Raw genomic sequence first — 19,181 nt, forward strand, 5'->3', positions numbered from 1 at the left:
CTGGAGTGGCAAGAAGCGGGTCTCCCACCTACTAGACGTGGAGGAAGCGGGTAGGGTGGGCAGGGCTGGGTCTTCATTGCGGCAAAGGCTTTTTCTCTTGCAGCAAGCAGGGGGCTACTCTCTAGTTGAGGTGCACAGGCTTCTCATTCATTGCACTGGCTTCTCGTTGCAGAGCTCAGGCTCTAGAGCGCGTGGGCGTCAGTAGTTGTGGCTTATTTGTTCCGTGGTATGTGGGATCTTCCCAGAGCAGGGATTGAACCCACATCCCTTGCATTGGCAGGCGAATGCTCAGCCACTGGACCACCAAGGAAGTCCGGCACCACATTCTTTGACTTCAGTCTTGGCAATATTTTCTGGATCTGTCTTGTCAGCAACAAAAGCAGAATAAACCAATGGGACTCCATCCAACTGAAAAGCTTTTCAGTGGTGACAAAGGAAACCCTCCACAAAATGAAAAGGCAGCCTATCGCATGTGAGACAATACTTGCAAACCATACATGTAAAAAAAGAGTTCATATTCAAAATAGACCAAGAATTCACACAATTCAAACTCCAAAAGACTGAAATCACAACTAAAAAATTGGCAGATTGATATATATACACTGATACTATCTATAAAATAGAGAACTAAGGAGAACCTACTGAATAGCAACAGGGAACCCTACTCAGTGCTTTATGATGACCTAAATGGGAGGGAAATCCAGAGGATACACGTATATGGAGAGCTGATTCACTTTGTTGTGCAGCAGAAACATCACTAAGCAACTATACTCCAATAAAATTAATTTTTAAAAGTTTTTTCATCATTAAAAACCCAACTCTTAGCTTTAATCTCTTATATTGTTTTCCTGTTCTCTACTGTAGTTATTTCTGTTCCAAACTTTATTTTCTCCTTCTAATTTTGGTTCGTTTTCCAATAGTTCCTTGAAATCTAAGGATGCTTATTGGAGATTTTTTTCCTTTTTAATGCAGGCATTTATCACTATAAACTTCCCTCCTAGTACTGCTTTTACTGCATCTTACAAATTTTGGGAATTTGTTTTCATTTTTGTCTCAAGATACTTTTAAATTCACTTTTTATTTCTTCTTTGGACCACTGATTGTTCAAAGTGTGTTGTCTGATTTTCACCTATTTGTGAATTTTCCAGTTTTCCTTCTACTGTTGATTTCTAGTTTTCTTTCACTGTGGTCAGAAAAGATTCTTGGTATATCAGTCTTAAGACCTGTGACTTGAGAATGTGCCATACATACTTGTGAAGAATGTACACCCTGCTGTTGGGCTAAAAGTTCTACATATGTTGCTTAGGTCTATTTGGTCTGTAGTGTTGTTATTCAAGCCCACTGATTTTTTTTTTTTTTTGGGGGGGGGGTCATTAGTTCTGTTAGATCTACCCATTATCTTAAGTGGATAGTATAGTCTCCACTATAACTGTATGGTTATTTCTCCCTTCAGTTTAGTATATGCAGAAAACTCCAGTTAATGGATGTAGATACTCAGCCACAAAGCATGTGGAGCTATCATCCACTGCTTAAGACTTTGACCTTAATCCCATCCTAACCCTGACGTCTGACCCTGACCTTAACCCCTAAAGGAAATCAGTCCTGAATATTCATTGGAGGGACTAATGCTGAGACTGAAGCTGCAATACTTTGGTCACCTGATGTGAAAAACTGACTCATTAGAAAAGACCCTGATGCTGGGAAAGATTGAAGGCAGGAGGAAAAGGGGACAACAAAGGACAAGATGCCTGGATAGCATCACCAACTCAATGCACATGAGTTTGAGCAAGCTCCGGGAGATGGTGAAGGACAGGGAAGTCAGGCGTCCTGCAGTCCATGGGGTCGTAAAGAACCAGACATAACTGAGCAACTGAACAAACAAAATTAACCCCTACCCTTCACTTGACCTCAGAACCTTAACCCTAATTGAATTCTTAATTTTAATTCTCTAAATAGTGGGGGAGGGGTAAAAAAAAATTTTTTTAATTCTCTAAATAAGAATATCTCAATAGTATTCCTCTGATGACAGAAATGTCCTTTATCTTCTACTCTGCCTTCAGTGACTGATAAACTGAATTTTTATTTTGTTAAGTTAAATTGAATTTTAAAAGCCTCGTGTCATCAGTGGCTTCCATATTTGGACAAAGCACCACCTAGTGCCCTGGAGTTGATGTGAGAGGTCAGCATTTTCTCTGGAGGCCAAGAAGAGATGTGCATGGGGGGACCCATGTACCTTTATAGGGTAGAAGCCTGTGGTCAAGCGATTCCAGCCTTCTTCCAACTGGAAATTCTTAGTGCCCTAGATTCACCCAAGAATGTGGCTTTCAATTGTACAAACTGGGCCGCTTGGGTCCCCAAAAGTCACACTGATAAAAATGAGGCCAACAGAAAAAACTTAAAATTCTAAGTTTATGTCAGACATGGGAAGTCAGCAGGCTGACAGGAGACCCTGGAGCTGTCCAGCTGCTGAAAATATGCTGAAAGAGGCTTAAGAAAAATCACAGGTTTTAAAAGTTGCAGTACAAACTGCTCCCCCATAAGAGGAGCTCGATGGCTGACAGTATTCAGAGGGCTAAACAAGCAGGCTTGAGGCTACTAAGTTCCAGGAAGAATGCCAGTCCACACGGCCTCAGGGGGTGATCCCTGACACGTAGACCCTCCCCCCACGAATGGCCTGTCCTCGCTCAGACAGACATGAACATGGTGAGACAAGAGGACACCACATCCACTGCTTTTGGTTATCAAGAGCTGAAACTTCTACAGGCACCAACATTACAAAGAGCTTCAATTAGGATTTTATGTTGTTATAACTTAAACAGTGAATGAGCAAATGAATACATGATTTTTCAACTTAGTTAGATTTACTTAGGTAGAGTTTTCCTGTTTTGAATAATGGAAAATTTTTCAGAATGCAGTACAGAGTGACACAATGGATACCTATACACCAGCAATTACTAAATTTTGCCACATTTTCATCTCATTTTTGTCTTGTGAAATACTGCCGGTCACAGCCCTTGATAAGTTTCATTCCTGTACTCTTCAGTGTGTGTGTGTGCGTGTGTGTGTGAGTGCGTGTGCATGCACATGTACATGCACACTCAGTCACGTCTGACTCTGCAATCACATGGACTACAGCCCGCCAGGCTCCTCTGTCCATGAGATTTTCCAGGCAGGAATACTGGAGTGAGTTGACATTTCCTCCTCCAAGTACTCTTCAGTATGCACCTATAAAAAAGCAAGGATGACTTCCCACAAAACCACAGCACTGTGCCACACCTCACAAACAACAGAAATTCCTGCATATGGTTCAATACTCAAGTTAGGAGGGGTTTTCCAAAGCTTATTAACATCTGACGGTAGGGGGATATTGAACATGGGGAGCATGCCATGAGAAATGATATTTACCTGGCTAAGAATCTAGGAGCTGCCCATGAGAATCATCTAAATACCACCACTACCATCCCCCACTGTATAGAGGAAAAAAGAAAAGTACAATTTTTGCTGTAGAACCATAAGGAGCATAAACCTCAGATTACACATAAGAGCTTCCCATAGCTCCATCTGGGTGTAGCAATATGTCCCAGTGTTCCAGTGTGATCATATCCTGATGCCTGGATTCGTAAGAATCAGTGAACCTGAGACAGAGCATCTCTGCTCTTCTCATAAGATGCAGGCCAGTGCATGTACCACCCTCAAGGGCTGTGAGCTGCCTGAAGACCCTTTGGGGATGGACTCGACTCTGCTCTCACGCTGTGGCTCCTTGGGGTCTTTGTTGAACCCGAGACCCTCCCAGAGTCAAGGCCAAGAACCATACTTTCATCTCCCTCCTCCTGCACTTCTTCTGCTCCTCAAGGTCATTGGGGCAAGGGAGTTCTTCATCTCCAGGGAGGGCTGCTAGGCTCCATGTCTGCCTCCAAGCATTAAATTATCCTGCTCAGTCCTGCAAGGGCTTCAGAATAAGATGGGTTCTAGGTGCAGATAAAATGGAAACAGACATTTATAAAGAAACCACCCAATTTGCTCAGATCTTTGATGAAGATTAAATTTCCTACTTACACTGTGACTGCACAGATGAGTTCTGTGTGCTCAGAAAGTTTCAGGGACACCGGCCCATCGGTGGCCAGGCCCAGAAGCTCGTGTCACCTTGGACACCTCCCTGGCGCAGGGAGTCCAGCCCTCGCTGTCTGATTCACTTCCTGACTCCCACTCGGGCCCACGCTTCCCTCCACTGCCCGTTCTCTAAATTTTTCCGAATTACGAAGTCTCCCCCCGCACTGAGGTTTCAAACCCATTTTCCCTTTTTGAGGTGTGTTTGTGGCCACATCTGTGCTGCTTCCCTGACATTCACTGATGTGGCCGGTAAGGGAGGGGTTCCCATTCCAGGGCAGAGGACAGAGGGGCTACGTACACAGGGTCCATGCAGCGGGAGGGGAGGGGTCAGCTTCAGCGAGTCCTCCAGGGACTGAGGGAGTGGGGGGACTGGGAGCTTCAGGGGCTCAGCTGCAGGTGGGCACTGCTGAGATGGGACAATTGGGGAGCAGGGGTCCTGGTCATTCAAGGGGAGCGACTCTGAGGCCTGGGTGGGAAGTGGTCGCATATATCCCTGAGCAGAAATGGGACAAGGAGCCTGCTCCAGGCCCAAACAGCACATGTCATCTTCCACATAACAACCCTGGCAGAATGGGGAACTGCCCCCTCACTGGACCTGGGCACAGCCCTGCACACAGTCGTCTCTGGGGTGCTAGTCATGCTCCTACCCACATCCGAATCTCTGGCTGGCTCCGGGTCCCTCAGCAGACACCTCCTTGCTGTGGAGACACTTCTCCGCCCAACCAGGACTCAAGCCTCTCCTAGCCTCTCAGGCCTTGGGGGCCAAACAAGACCAGGTGCCTTTTGTTCAGGGCTCCTTCCCTCTGTAGGGTGACCCCAACCTTAGCGTGGGCCTGCAGAAGACTGGGCCAGTCTGGCAGTCAGCTTTCCTTCCACTTACCTCCCGCCTATGAGACCAGAGTAGCAACCCAGGCATGGCTGACCCACCCAGCTATGCCCACACCTGGGCTCAGCTGAGCCCCCGACAAGCAAACCCCCCACAAGCAAGCCCCCCACCACCCCCGCTGTAGGAACAGAGTCCTCAGAACAGCCACAAGAAACAGGTACTGATAACATTTGTCAAGCAAATGCCCTATTTTACTAAAAATCCAAGTATACATTACATTTTACAAAAACAGCATCCATCAGGATCTCTCAGTCCCTTCCCTAAGCCAACAAAAGATGGGGGCTCTGAGGAAGGGTTCCCCTCCAAATGCTGGGGCTGCCCCAGGCACCCTCAGACCCCTGGTCCAGTGCACAGAAGGGGGGTTAGTGGAGCCCCTGCCAGGATCCAGCCTGGGGCCTGTGCAGAGCCCTCACCATGGTGCTAGGTGAGGGGCCTGCCGAGACCATGGACACGCTGCCCCCACCGGAGCCCCAGCTGGAAGCAGCTCCTGCCTCAGGAGGAGGACACAGGGTACCCGTAGTGGTTGTGGTCAGTCTCGGCCAGGGCCAGCGTCAGCGACAGGCTGGGCTTCCGTTCCAGCTCTTCCTCCTCCGGGCAGTGCTGCGGGGGCCGAGCTTTGAAGAAGTCGGAGACATACCGGACCTGGCAGAGAAGAGGAAGGCAGGAGCTGCCTGGGGGGAACAGGACAGGCCAGGCAGGCTGGGTACAGTGGGGCAGGGGAGCCCAGGAGTTGAGGGGCATCTAGGGGGGTCAATGAGAGAGTAGAGTTGGAGTCTTAGGGGAAGATGGGAGCACAGGGCAAGGGTCTGGGAGAAGCGGCCCAGAGAGGGCAGGGGTCCCAGAGTGGGGTCTCTGGTCAGGGCAGCGGGTCGGGGCCTGGGAGCTCACAGTGAGGCTGGCCACCAGCGCCCCCTGCAGGAGGGCGACGAGAACGTCACTCCAGTGGTGTTTGTGGTCAGACACGCGGGTGTAGCCCACGTACAGGGCGAAGGCTACCAGGAAGAACTGAACGGTGGGCCGCAGCAGCCGTGCCCACTTCCAGCAGAGCCGGGCCTGCACGTAGAGCTGGGGTCCGAGAGCAGAGTCAGTTGGGCACCCGCCAGGCCCACCCTGCCCGACGCATGGACGGCGACCCTGGGGCCACAAGCCTAGAATCCCCAGACACAGGGCTCCCAGTTTTCATCAACACAGCAGAACCTCCACCTCCGCCCTGGCTCTCCCAAGGCCCAGGGAAGGGCTGGCCATGGCCACAACACGCCAGTCACAGACAGCAGACTCACCGCCAAGAATACCATGCAGTACATGCCAAAGGAGGAGTGTCCGGAGTAGAAGGACAACCTGAAAGAGAGAGGGTGGTGGGGGTCATGGGGCGGTGTGGGGAGGGCAGCCAGAGGGTTTACTCTGTCCTCAGCCTCCAGACACCCAGCCCCCGCCTCGCCCCCCCAGGGTCCAGGAGGACTTTATGTAAAAACACAGCCAGCGCTGGATGCCCTCAGTCCTTCCCTTTCCAATTTTCTGACCATGTGGTCAAGTCTCATGGGCTTTAAGGCATCACCACGAAGCTGCTTCAGGCCCTCAAGGCAGAACCTGGGGCCGACAACTGGGTCCAGACAGCAGCTCCACTTTCACTGTGTTTCTTCTCAAGATTATTTTCCACCTGTGCTGGTATAAGGTTTGCATTTCCTTTTTATAGAATGTCAAGTTTTAACAAAGGACCTCAAAGGAGTAAGTCAAGGCTGTATATTGTCTCCTTGCTTATTTAACTTATATGCAGAGTACAGCATGCGAAATGACAGGCTGGAAGAAGCTCAAGCTGGAATCAAGACTGCCAGGAGAAATATCAATAACCTAAGATAAGCAGATGACACCACCCTTATGGCAGAAAGTAAAGAGGAACTAAAGAGCCTCTTGATGAAGGTGAAAGAGGAGAGTGAAAAGGCTGGCTTAAAACTCAACATTCAAAAAACAAAGATCATGACATCTAGTCCCATCACTTCATGACAAATAGATGGGGGAAAAATGGAAACAGTGACAGACTTTATTTTCTTGGGCTCTAAAATCACTGAGGACGGTGACTGCAGCCATAAAATTAAAAGACACTTGCTCTTTGGAAGAAAAGCTATGACAAACCTAGACAATGTATTAAAAAGCAGAGACATTACTATGCCAACAAATGTCTGCATAGTAAAAGCTATGGTTTCTCCAGTAGTCAAGTATGGATGTGAGTTGGACCATAAAGAAGGCTGAGCACCGAAAAATTGATGCTTTTGAACTGTGGTGCTAGAGAAGACACTTGACAGTCCTGTGGACTGCAAGGAGATCAAACCAGTCAATCCTAAAGGAAATCAACCCTGAATATTCACTGGAAGGACTGATGCTGAAGCTGAAGCTGCAATTCTTTGGCCACCTGATACAAAGAGCCAACTCACTAGAAAAGATCCTGATTCTGGGAAAGACTGAAGACAGGAAGAGAAGGGGACAACAGAAAATGAGATGGTTGGATGGCATCACCGACTCAATGGACATGAGTTTGAGCAAGCTCCAGGAGATGGTGAAGGACAGGGAAGCCTGGTATGGTGCAGTCCATGGGGTCATGAGGAGTCAGACACAACTGAGCAACTGAACAGCAACAAAGAACATCAATGGACAAGAAAGAAAATGGCAGATTGAGAGACCCCACCCCATGAAAGCAACTGGAAAACTGACAACAGCCAGAACCAGACTGGTGGTGGCATGTGAACCAGAGAAAGGAGGAGACCTACCTCCAACGCCTGAGACTGTACGGTCCTGACCGGTGCCTCCCTGGAGCACTGGCCATAAACACTGACAGCAAATGCAACAGTCACCACTGCCTGGGGCAGTAAACACAGCAGGATAAGAAGGCTAGCCAAGAAGCTGAGAGGAAAGGCCAGGGTGAGCTGCTCAGCAGAACAAGTCTGGGAATCTGGGGGCCAGGCTGGGCCCATCAGCAAAGACCTGCCAAGGTGCTCCTCTCTCTGCTCTGGCCAACTCACAGATGTGTCAGTTGACACGGTCCACATGGCACATGTACCCAACATATACACGTACCCACACAGCACACACACCCCAACACACACACACACCCCACATGGCACACGTACCCCAACACAGCACACAAACCCCAACACACACACACCCCACATGGCATACATACCCCAACACAGCAACGCACCCCAACACACACATACCCCACACAGCACACCTACTCCGACACACACACACCCCAGTACACAGACTCCAACATGGCTCACACACCCCAGCATGGCACACGTACCCCAACACACACATACCTCAACGTTCACATACCCCACACGGCACACAAAGCCCATCTGTAAGATGAAAGCTTTTCTTCCGTGGTTCCAGGTATTTAAGGACATATCTGTCCACTCACTAGCTTATCACTCAGCTAACAGCACAACTTCACGGCCACTCATGACAAAGAACAAAGACTTTACAAAATTAGTTCAGAACACTTACCTAGCAAACAACCAAGGACAACAAACAGCAAAAACAACAGAAGAATCTGATTTCCAGATGTATGCTACATTATATGTATGTACACTACATCACATGTATGTATGCTACATCACGCGTATGTATGCTACATCACGCATATGTATGCTACATTACAACATTAAAAACGCTCTGGGAAAGGGGACACATACATACCTGTAGCCAATTCATGTTGATGTATGGCAAAAACCATCACAATGTTATAATTATCCTCCAATTAAAATTAATTAATTAATTTAAAGAAAACTGCCCAGGGACTTCCCTGATGATCCAGTGGCTAAGCCTCCCCACTCCCAATGCAGGGGGCCCAGTTCCATCCTTGGTCAGAGATCTAGATCCCACATGCTACAACTAAGATAGACCTGGTGCAGCAAAATAAGTAAATAAATAAACAGTTTAAATATATTTATGTAAAACAAAAAAAATGCCCAGTTTTCAACAACAATAAGTATTTATAATAGATGCACAAAAAATGTGGGAAATGCCCAGGGGAAAAAAGTCTATTACTAAAAGCAGTCGCTAAGAAACTCAGATATCAGACTTACTAGATAAAGCCTTTTTTTTTTTTTTAGTTTGGTAGATAAAGACTTTTAATCTGCCATTTAAAATATGTTCAGAGAGCTAAGTGAGAATGATGTCTGACCTAATAAGAGAGTACCAAAAAGAAACAGAAGTTGTAAAAAGGAATCAAATAGAAATTCTGGAGTTCAAAACTATAGTATGTGGAAGATGAAATCACCAGAGGGGCTCAAAAGCAGACCTGTGCACGCAGAAGAGCGTGTGAACATGGAGACGGGTCAATCAAGACTTTTGGTCTAAGGAACAAAAAATGAAAAGAACGGAGAAAGGTCAATGAACTCCAGTCTTGTGGAACACCATCCAGTGTACCAACATATGTACAACAGGAGTCCCAAAAGGAGACCAGAGAAAGGGGCAGAAAGAATATTTGAAGAGGAAATGCCTAAAAACTTCCCACATTTGATGACAAACATCCATCCACACACCCCAAAGGCTCAATGAACTCCAAACAGGATAAACTCTAAGACAGCACAGCACAGTCAAGCTACCAAAACATGGTGAAGATCTCGAGAGCTGCAAGGGAAGGCATTCGTTGTGTACAAGAAATCCTCAATAAAATGAACAGCTAATTTCCCATCAGAAACCATGGAGACCAGAAGGATTCCAAGTACTGAAAGAGAAAACCCTGTGAATCATGAATTCTACATGTGGCAAAATGATCCCGTAAAAATAAAAAGAAGTTTAGACTTTTCCAAACAAACAAGAACCAATAAAATCCATAGCTGATACGCCTATAAGCTCTATGAGAAATGCTAAAGGGAGTCTTCCATGGAGGAATGAAGGATACTAGTCAGTAACTAAAAGCTACAAAAAAGACACAAAACACACCAGTAAAAGTAATTACAAAACATAAACAGCAGTGTGAATGTATTCTGGTGTATGATCCTATTTTTCCCTACATGATTTAGAAAAGAAAAAATCAGCTAAAGAAAAAAAAACTAGACTAACTATCATTCCACAGTAGATATCACATCATTATGCTGTACATCTGAAAGCAATACAACATGGCAACTATGGGTTTCCCAGGTGGCACTAGTGGTAAAGAACCTACCTGCCAATGCAGGAGACATAAGAGACGCGCATTCAATCCCTGAGTTGGGTAGATCCCCTGGAGGACAGGGTTTCCCTGGTGGCTCAGTGGGTAAAAGAATCTACCTGCAATGATGGAGACTCCTTCCCTTGGTCGGGAAGATCCCCTGGAGAAGGACATGGGAACCCACTCCAGTATTCTTGCCTGGGAAATCCCATGAACGGAGGAGCCTGGTGGGCTACCAGCCCATTGGGTCACAAAGAGACAAAACTGAGATGACTTAGCATGGCAAATATAGCTTAATTTTTTAAAAACCATGTAAAACAGTTATTATAAATCTATGCTGATGAGTACATGATGTATAAAGATGAAATCTGTGACAATAACCTCATAAGGGGGTGGAGATATATGGCTGCAAACATTTTGCACAGTAAGTACCTATGAACAGAAAAAGCAGTAATGGGGAAAAAAAGCAGTAATGGAGAAATTTTTTAAGAAGATACAATATATAGAAAACAAATAACAAGACAAAGGACATTCACTGTGAGAAAAGGATCAATCCATCCAGAGATATAACAACAAAGATACAAGCACCTAAACTTGGAAACACTGCAGAATCCAGACCTTTCCTGAAAGGACAGAGGGTGTGATTCCACTGATAGGAAATGTTCAAAACAAGCCGATCCACAGACAGAGAGTGGGTTCCTGGTTGTCAGGGGCTGGGGTGGGGGTGACAGCTCAGGGGTGTGGGCTTTGTGTGTGTGTGATGAGAATATTCTAGAATATTAGAGTGGGGACAGATGCACAGGACTGGGAACGCACTAGAAATCAACAAATTGTGCACATTAAGATGGTTAAATTGGTGAATTTTATGTGTTGGGAATTTTATTAAATTTTTAAAGAAGGAAAATAGGACATCAATCAAATGAAAAGTTCACCAGTAGAGATGGTGAGAGGACAGAGCAGAATGTGAGGGTGGGGGCCTGACATTTTGGGGAGGTGGGTCACCTCTCCTGACACCTCCTGCTCTGCCCCAGGGCGAGATACCCCAGCCCCACCTAAGCTCCCTGCTGGCATGATGCAGGCACAGGTACCTCCAGGCCTTGCTCCTGCCCGTTCTCCTCACCTTCTCAACCTGGCAGTTCACCCTGCAATACCCAGCTCCTGAGGGCCCTTCTGCAACCCCCACTCTCCTCCCCGGGTGGGGCATCTGTGGTCCAAGCACTGCCCACCTGGACTCCGTGACGTTAGCAGGGCTCCCCCTGCACACCTCCACCTGCACGTACGCCGAGCAGTTGACGCGGCTCCAGTCAGGGTCACACACGGCCAGGAAGTTGGGCCGCAGGCGGCCGATCATGTACTTGGCCAGGTCTGTCAGGGACTGGCTCACTGCCGCCCCAAACAGGAACGTCCCCACCACCTTGTAGAGGGCAGCCAGGTAGTTGTTGAAATCAGAGCGGGAGTAGAGGCGGTCCGTGTACACCAAGTAGGCTTCCCCGGCCGACACCTGCGGGCAGCAGCCGGGGGCTTCAGTGTTCCCAGCCTCTCTGAGGTCACCGGGGAGCTGGGGACCCCAAGAGGGCTCTCTTCCACACAAACGCCACCCCGGGCAGGACTGGACCTGCCAACACCCCAGCTACCACCCCACACGCCCTCCTGCCTTACAAGGATGACAGTGGCTGTGATGATGACCCCGGCCATGAGCCCATGGGTGATGGTGTCTGGACGGTAGGGGTATCGGATGGAGTCATCTCCACAGTAGAAACCTCGCTTGTATGGAGTGTTGACGAACGTCAGGATGGCGCAGGGCAGAGCGGCTGCGGGGGTGGGGGGAGAGGAAGCCGGTAGGCACGAGGTGCTCCCCATAGCTGCTCCCCAGCTGAGCCCCACACTCAGCTGTGCCTTCGTCCGGCACTTGGACCCGGCCTCGGCCTCCCTCTGGGTCTCCTCACTTCCCTGCCCACCCAACAGTCAGGAGAAGCTCTCCTCATGGTAAATGAGAGGTCGCCACCCTGCTTAAAACCCCTTGTGATTCCCCTTCATCATCAGATCAACACTCAGGTCCTGCCCAGGCCAAGTGTCTACCCCCTGCACACCGCCCACCCTCTCCCACCCCTTGCTTCCCTCCAGCCTCCTCCAGTCTGCCCAAATCCAGCAGGCAGCCACCCGGGCCTCTGCTCACAGCCCCACTGGCTGCCCAGAACAGTTCTGACTGGCTCCCGTCTTCCCCACTGACCGCCCCACTCCTGGGGCCCCTCTCACAGCCTTTCTCCAGGGTCCTCACCTTGTGTAATTTGCAATCACCCTGTGATACCTGAATGACTCCCCAGACACCGCTCCCCCACAGTGAGCATCTGGGGGGCCTGTCATCATCAAGGACTAGTCTCTGGAGCCTTCTCAGGTGGGGCCTTGCAGAGATAAGTGTCTTCCCAGGTGGTGCTAGTGGTAAAGAACTCACCTGCCAATGCAGGAGATGTAAGAGACTTGGGTTCGATCCCTGGGTTGGGAAGATCCCCTGGAGGAGGGCATGGCAACCCACTCCAGTATTCTTGCCTGAAGAATCCCATGGACGGAGGAATCTGGCGGGCTACCGTCCATAGGGTCGCAAAGAATCGGACACTACTTAAGTGATTTAGCACACATACACACACAAGGAGGACGCCCTGCTTGTAGTTCTAGGGTTGGCCAGAGACCAGGAACACCTGGTGAGACATCTGCATCCACACGCTGTCCCTGAGCCAGCCACACAGGGACCGGACAGGCCCGGCCCAGGCCAGGGAGCTCAGTCCAAAGGTACATTCAGGAGTCACTAGTCATGACCAGACCCTGCCTGGCACAGCCGCAGCCCGAGTCCGGAGGCCCCAGGAGCCAAGGGCAGCTGGGGCACAGGGCTCCCCGCCTCCCCAGGGTGGGGGCACAGAGACAAACCCAAGCAGGGTGCCCTCTGGCCCTGGCAGGGCAGGTGACACGTGAAAAAGGGTGTGACCAGGGCAGGGGGAGGGCAGGGCCACACCCCCTTCCAAAGGTCATGTTCTGGGCCTTGGGGACCACCCATGATGGTGGGTGATGCTAGGAAAGGCTTGGTGGAGAACACAGAGGTCTGGCTCGTGGAGCTGAGGGGCCGGGAATAAAAGTAACAGGCATGGCATGACTGGGAGGTGGCTGTGGCCGTCAGTGGCGTGTTGGGCAGGACACATGGGGAAGGTGGCTTAGAAATTCAGAGGATATCTGGGAAAGAGCACCCCCAGAGGGACGGCCAGCACAAAGGCTGGAGAGTCTGGAGAGCCGGGTGCTGGGGGGAGCTAGGTGGGGTGAGCAGAGGGGGCAGGTTGGAGACAGACAGGCTGAGACCCTGAAGGGGTGAGGCGGGGGGCTAGAAGAGGCTGAGAAACCAAGTCGAGCCCCACCCCCAGAACCTGAGCAGAGCAGGGGCTCCCACGGGCGTTCCCGTGGCAGGGGGGCAGTGAATCAACCTCCAACCCCTGTCTCCCAGGCCCAGCCCTTTCCCCTGGAGATTAGGACACACACAGTCAGAACTGGGGTCAGGCTCTCCTTGGATTCAGGAGTCCGCTGCCTCCCTCTGCCTGAGCTGCTCCAGCTCAGGTGTCCCCACGGCAGACACGCCAGAGCCTTCCTGACCTGGTGTCGACCCCCATGTTTCCCTCAGGGCCCTTGTCACCTTCTAAAACTGAATTACTGCTGTACTGAAGCTTCTAGACTGAGAGCTGCGTCGGCCTGGGCCCCAGTCCCCTGGCACACGGGCAACCCCACCCAACCTAATCTCTGCTCAGTCACCCCCGGCTGTGTGACCTCCAGAGGGAAGCCGAACATCCCTGGGTGGAAACTGGGGGGCACAGCAGCACCCCCTCACAGGCTGACTGGAGGAAAAGGTTTAATTATCACAGGCGTCATAATGTCTGGTATACAGTAAGTGCCACAAAAACGATTAAAGAAGTGCTCAGGGAAGGATGCCCAAGGTGGGCGGACACACACAACCCCCTCTCCCAGGACTTCCAACTGCCAACCGGCCCTTCCCCAAAGGGGTCTCTTCTGGGACGTGGCGGGGAGGCACTGCCTCGGCCTGCAGCCAGGGCAGACCCCTCCTGTCCCAGCGGAGGCGCAGGAACCAGACTGGGGGGAGGGCAGTTGAGGCTGGAGGGGCCCCTCCCTGCGCCGGGGGTAGAATTCCCGGGCCATTGTCCACACAGCCCCGGAGCAAACACTCAGCCTTTGTTTTCGAGACCTGGGGGGGTGGGGGAGAGGGGGCTGGGGCTGCCCCTTCCCCCAACCTGGCCCGCAAACCCGCCCGACAGGTTTGGTCCGCGCCACCCCGAGGCCCCCAGTTTGACAACAGCCGGGGGCCCGGTTTCTCTCCCGGGCCCGAGACCGGAGGACGAGTGTTCGAATCCCACCAACACCCGGGCACCCCCGGCCAGGGATCCGCCCTCCCAAAACCAGCCAACGCGAGCATGGCTCGCGGTGGAGGGCCATAAGGGCGCCCCCCACCCTGCCGGCCTCACCCGGCCGCCGCCCGCGTGAATCACCAGCCCGGCCTGGCCAGGCAAGGCGGGCGGTGGAGGGGGTAGGTGTGGCGAGCGGCCCCGGAGGCGACTTCCTGCTGCCGCGAAGGGGCGGGGGGCACCGACCCCTCCGACCGGAGGCCCGCGGGGGAAACCAAGTCCCCGGAGGGCGCGCGCAGACGTCGGGGCCGGTGGAGGGGGCGAGGAGGTGATCCGAGGCTCCGCCCACCTCCGGAGGCCTCCGAGGGGTGGGGGCCGCGGCCCCCACCGGTCCTACAAAAGTTCGGGGGTATCGGGGACCGGGCCGCCCTGAAAGGGGTCCCCCCACGCCCCCAGGCCCCCGAGACTCTTACCGACCAGCACGCACAGCACGTCGAGCAGCACGAAGACCCACCTCCGCTCCATGCCGCCCCCGCCCGGGCCGCGCCCGCGACCCCCGGCGCCCGTCCCACCGCGTCCCGTCGCGTCCCGGCTGGGCCGCAGGGTCACATGGCATCGGAGCCCGGCCCAGCCCGGGGGTGGAGGGGGTGGAAATGAGGGGGGCAGGGCCCAGGAGGGGCGGGCGGGGCGGGGCCGCCCGGGGAGGGGGTGGACTCTGCCCCCGCCCCGCCCGCGGCCCGCGGCGGGGGAGGGGCATGGGTAACCGGGTCGGTACCGGCCCGCGACTGGAGGAAGGGTTGCGAGTCTAGGAGCTGGCAGGGTCGTCGGCGCCCAGCACTCCCCCCGCCCCCCACGGGAGGCTGAGGCCGGGGGACCGCCAGTCCGGGGTCACCCCCAGCGTCCGCGTCCGGCCGCACGCCCCGGCCACCCACGGATTGGATCGGCTGAGTCTGGGGTCGGGAGAAAGAACGAACAAACGAAGGAATGTGTGAGGGGCGGCCGGCAGGACGGGGGGTGGAGGACGGAGCTCGGATACCCCAGGACCGTCCCTGCGGGACCCTCGGTGCGCCTCGGTTTCCTCTTTGGGGCACTCGAGCCCCTGTGTGCGCGTCTGAATACTTCTGAACCAGGAAGTGTCTACAAATCGATGGGGCGTCGTGGCTTAACTGCAAGGTTTCTGTCTTTCCTCCTGGTGCTTAAAATCCTGGTGGCCTTCATACATCCCCGGCATTTGAAAGTCATTTCCTCAACGCCCACCCTGTTTGTGCCAGGCCCTGCTCCCATGTGGCACACCTCCCACTCCCATTTACAGGGAGCAAGTCGTGCCCGGAGGACTTGCTCACACACTGCAAACGGTAAACTTAGGGCCTGTGCCCTACGTCCCCTCCAGGTCCCAAGGACTGAGCTGGGACGTGCCGGGGTTCGACACACCCGCACTGGATTCTTTGGGCCGCAACCATGAGAGGCGTTGGGGAGTGTCACCGCCTCCGGGAGAGCCCTGGACACGGGAGGACACGCGAGCTTCTGCCACTCTCTCAAAGTCACATGGTGAGAAGAGACAGGGCTGGGGTTTGAACTCGAGCCTGGCCCAAGCCCCACCCCCGCCAACAATCTGAAAAGCGGAGATGTTCCCAGACTCTTTTTCAGAGATGAAGGGAGCCAGGTCCAGAGAGGAGCATCCTCCAAGGTCAAGCAGCTGAGAGGTGGACTCAGTGCCCCCTTCCTGAGGGAGCAGGGGTCAGCAGAGAGGCAAGGTGTGTGTGGGGCGGGGGGTGGGGGGGAGGGTGACAATGCCCAGTTCATCTGTGGCTCCTCCACCCCAGGTCAGACGGTGGAGTGGACATGGTGCCTCTGGACCGAGTCCCCCGAACCCGGGAAAGACTTTCCTTAAGCAGTCCAGCAGACTCCAGTACCACCACCACCCCGCCCCTACACACACTCAGAATAACTCGGCCCACCCCCAGGACATGAGCAGGTTCCGCACGGAAACCAGACCTGGATTTTCCGTCTGCGGTGTGGCAGACAGCGGGAGGCACGTCCCAGCCACCCCCGCTTTCAACCGCACACCCCGGAGCTGGGGAAGGCACATCCTCAAAACGCAGCTCCCTCCTTCACCCCGACTTCCTCCCAGGCGTCCCGAAGAATCAGATTACTCGCCCGCAGGGCTTCCCTCGGTCTGGGCGGGGGAGGGGCTGTCGCCAAAACCTAGTTCAGGTTGGGGCGGGGCTCTCGAAATCCTGGACTCCGGTTGACGCGCTCCTGCCGGTAAGGCTCTGCCTCTGCCCTTTGGCTCCTCCAACTACACTCACACAGGGAGGGACGGCCCCGTCCATCCGTCATTCATTCATTCATTGGTCAGTTCACTCATTCAAGCGGTGGAATTACCTGACAAAATACCTGTGCAGGTGCCTGAGTCACACGTCACACGGACGTTATCCGGCATCTTTATTGGGCACTTTCCACATCAGCCTGGCCACCCCCCTCCCTATGGTCTTAACACTTTCAGTCAAGGGTAGGGAGGTGCAGCACGGTACAGGCATGGATGAAATAAGCACCTACCCTGTGCTGGAAGGGGCAGCCTGGGGGTGGGGCTATGGGGTTGGGCCCCAGAGTGGGAAGGAGCAGGAGGCCAGGTGGCTGGACAGCGGGCCGCCCTCCCCTCCCTGCTGACGTGGGCAGGGATGGGATCACAACATGGTGAGAGCAGCACGGATTCGGGTCAGGGCTGGAATTAGGGCTAGCTAGGAAATCCACCTCGGGCCAACGAGGCCCACCCTGAGGACAGAGCCCCAGCTGGGAGACACTGACGTAGCTGCGCCCCTAGCTGGGTCCTGGCCGGCATCTCCCAGAGACAGCACCTCCCCTCTTGCCTGGCCGTCGGGGCTGCTTTGCTGCACCTGAGGGACTAGGGGTTGGCTCCAGTGTCATGAAGATGCAGGAAGAGGTGCCTGGGGGTGAGCGAAGAGGCTAGCACGCAGCAGGTGCCCCCCCACCCAGTGCACCTCCAGCCCTCCCCCTCTCTGCACGTCCCTTGGGGCTTAGACTTAAGAGACCCAGGTTCAATCCCTGGGTCAGGAAGATCCCCTGGAGAAGGAACCGGCAACCCACTCCAGTATTCTTGCCTGGAAAACCCCATGGAGAGTGAAGCCTGGCTGGATATAGTCCATAGGGTTGCAAAGAGGCGGACATGACTAAAGCAACTTAGCATTGCAGCACTGTTGCTCCCAGGACTCAGCACGACCATCCAGTCAGGAACAGGGTGACCTCCAGTTCAGCTCCAAGGCCACATGCAGGAGCTCAGGTCCTAGTGACGTCGCCCCTCATGCAGGCTCCCTCCCTCCCCTGCTGTACCCTCAGCTTGCATCTGCTGATTCCCAGCCTGGAGCTTTAGGAGGCAGAACGGACCAACCAGACACTCCGCTGCTGCTTCAGAACCCAGGTAAGCCCATGAGCAACGACCAGCCCAGCAGCCAGAGCGAGAGCTCCACAGGATCACAGGCACACAACATAGACCCGGAGACCTGTCTCCACCTGCTCCTCAGGAAGTGAGGGAAGGCGGGGCAGGTCATGCCTCCAAGCACAAGAGCATGCTCCCAGGGCACCCTCCCATGGCGCCCCTCCTTCCCTGCCCGAAAAGCCAGGACATCCACCCCCACCCCCCACCAAGCAGCACACAGTGCAGACCTGGAAGCGCTGCAAAATCACCGACCCTGGTCCCTCCAGGCAGGTGGTGACTGGTGAGGAAAAGTGGCACAGGCAGCAAGGGAGGCCGAGAACCTCCGTTCTCCGAACACCCCACCGCCATCCTGGGTCTCACCCCCTGGGGACCGTCCATGGGAGCAGACCTGAGCCTGGATCCAAGCCCACCACCACAGGAGGGACTGGGGGCAGCGTGCACAGGCAGTACCCCCCACAGACATCTTCACACTCCAGCCACCACTGCCCACCCTCCCAACTTTACTGTGCGGGGGGGGGGGGGGGACGGTAAGCCCACCCGCTGGCCCCCCAAGATGGAGGGGAGACACAGGTTCCAGAACCTCCTGGCTGGTGGCACAGGAGTGGGCTCTGCCAGATGCTGAGGCGAAGTGACAGCCCAGCACAACCTCAGGATAACACCGGGGCATCTGCGGTACCAGGAACGTGGGCTTTCTGTCCTCACAGCAGCCCAGGATGAGGGTTGCTGGGTCTAACAAGTACGTGCACAGGACTCGGGTGAATCTGAATCCCAGGTGAACAAGTCACTTTTAATATAAGTATGTCCCACTGTATGGGATATACTTACCCTTAAAGGTTTGTTTACCTGATTTAAATCTAAGTGGGAGTCCTGTACGTCATCTCAGAACCACAAACCAGGAAAATATGAGCTGTGGGGACAGCCCAGTCCTATTCCAGAGCCCAGGGTCCTTGGCCAAGGAGGACAAGGCCCTAGCCCAGAACTGTCTGCGTGCAGCCACCTCCTCCATCCCACCCACACTCTGGGAGCTGCTTGTGGGTCCAGCCTCTATGGGCTAGCTGATGGCCGGCTCCTTCAACAGAGTGACGGGAACCAGGGTCACCTCCTGCTATGTCCTATGGGAAAGGCTCCCCCAGACTGAGCACCCACCTCCCCTTGTGTGGTTAGAAAGTAGGTCACAAAAGAGCT

At 53.5% G+C, this 19,181-nt stretch overlaps 1 protein-coding gene and 1 long non-coding RNA gene across 4 annotated transcripts; one reads left to right on the top strand and one right to left on the bottom strand.

Moving 5' to 3' along the window:
- Nucleotides 1–5,169: 5,169 nt before the first annotated feature.
- On the bottom strand, nucleotides 5,170–15,176 carry PLPP2 (phospholipid phosphatase 2). Of its 3 annotated transcripts, none has more exons than XM_043912557.1 (6): nucleotides 15,054–15,176; nucleotides 11,805–11,956; nucleotides 11,372–11,646; nucleotides 6,277–6,334; nucleotides 5,885–6,061; nucleotides 5,170–5,638 (listed from the first exon to the last, which is right to left on the bottom strand). In XM_043912557.1, the coding sequence occupies exons 2-6, from the start codon at nucleotides 11,838–11,840 to the stop codon at nucleotides 5,489–5,491; spliced, it is 696 nt and encodes a 231-aa protein (XP_043768492.1). In that variant the 5' UTR covers nucleotides 11,841–11,956; nucleotides 15,054–15,176; the 3' UTR covers nucleotides 5,170–5,488. The 3 variants fall into 3 exon arrangements, with proteins under 3 accessions (XP_043768492.1, XP_043768490.1, XP_043768489.1); XM_043912555.1 differs by having other exon boundaries at nucleotides 11,426–11,646; nucleotides 15,013–15,170; XM_043912554.1 differs by having other exon boundaries at nucleotides 15,013–15,170.
- A 137-nt stretch (nucleotides 15,177–15,313) lies between these two features.
- LOC122700032 lies at nucleotides 15,314–18,567 on the top strand. The gene is made up of 3 exons (XR_006342716.1): nucleotides 15,314–16,087; nucleotides 17,897–17,978; nucleotides 18,263–18,567. It is a non-coding gene; the product is annotated as an uncharacterized LOC122700032 (long non-coding RNA).
- The last annotated feature ends 614 nt before the right edge of the window (nucleotides 18,568–19,181 follow it).

This window comes from Cervus elaphus, chromosome 9 (assembly GCF_910594005.1).
Source record: "Cervus elaphus chromosome 9, mCerEla1.1, whole genome shotgun sequence".
Lineage (NCBI taxonomy): Eukaryota > Metazoa > Chordata > Mammalia > Artiodactyla > Cervidae > Cervus > Cervus elaphus.

Coding starts and splice junctions, on each gene's coding strand:
- PLPP2 (XM_043912554.1), bottom strand. CDS start 15,064: ATGGAGCGGAGGTGGGTCTTCGTGCTGCTCGACGTGCTGTGCGTGCTG. Junction 11,647..11,804: donor TCACAGCCACTGTCATCCTT/GTAAGGCAGGAG, acceptor TGCTGCCCGCAG/GTGTCGGCCGGGGAAGCCTA. Junction 5,639..5,884: donor CGCTGGTGGCCAGCCTCACT/GTGAGCTCCCAG, acceptor CTTCTCTGCCAG/GTCCGGTATGTCTCCGACTT.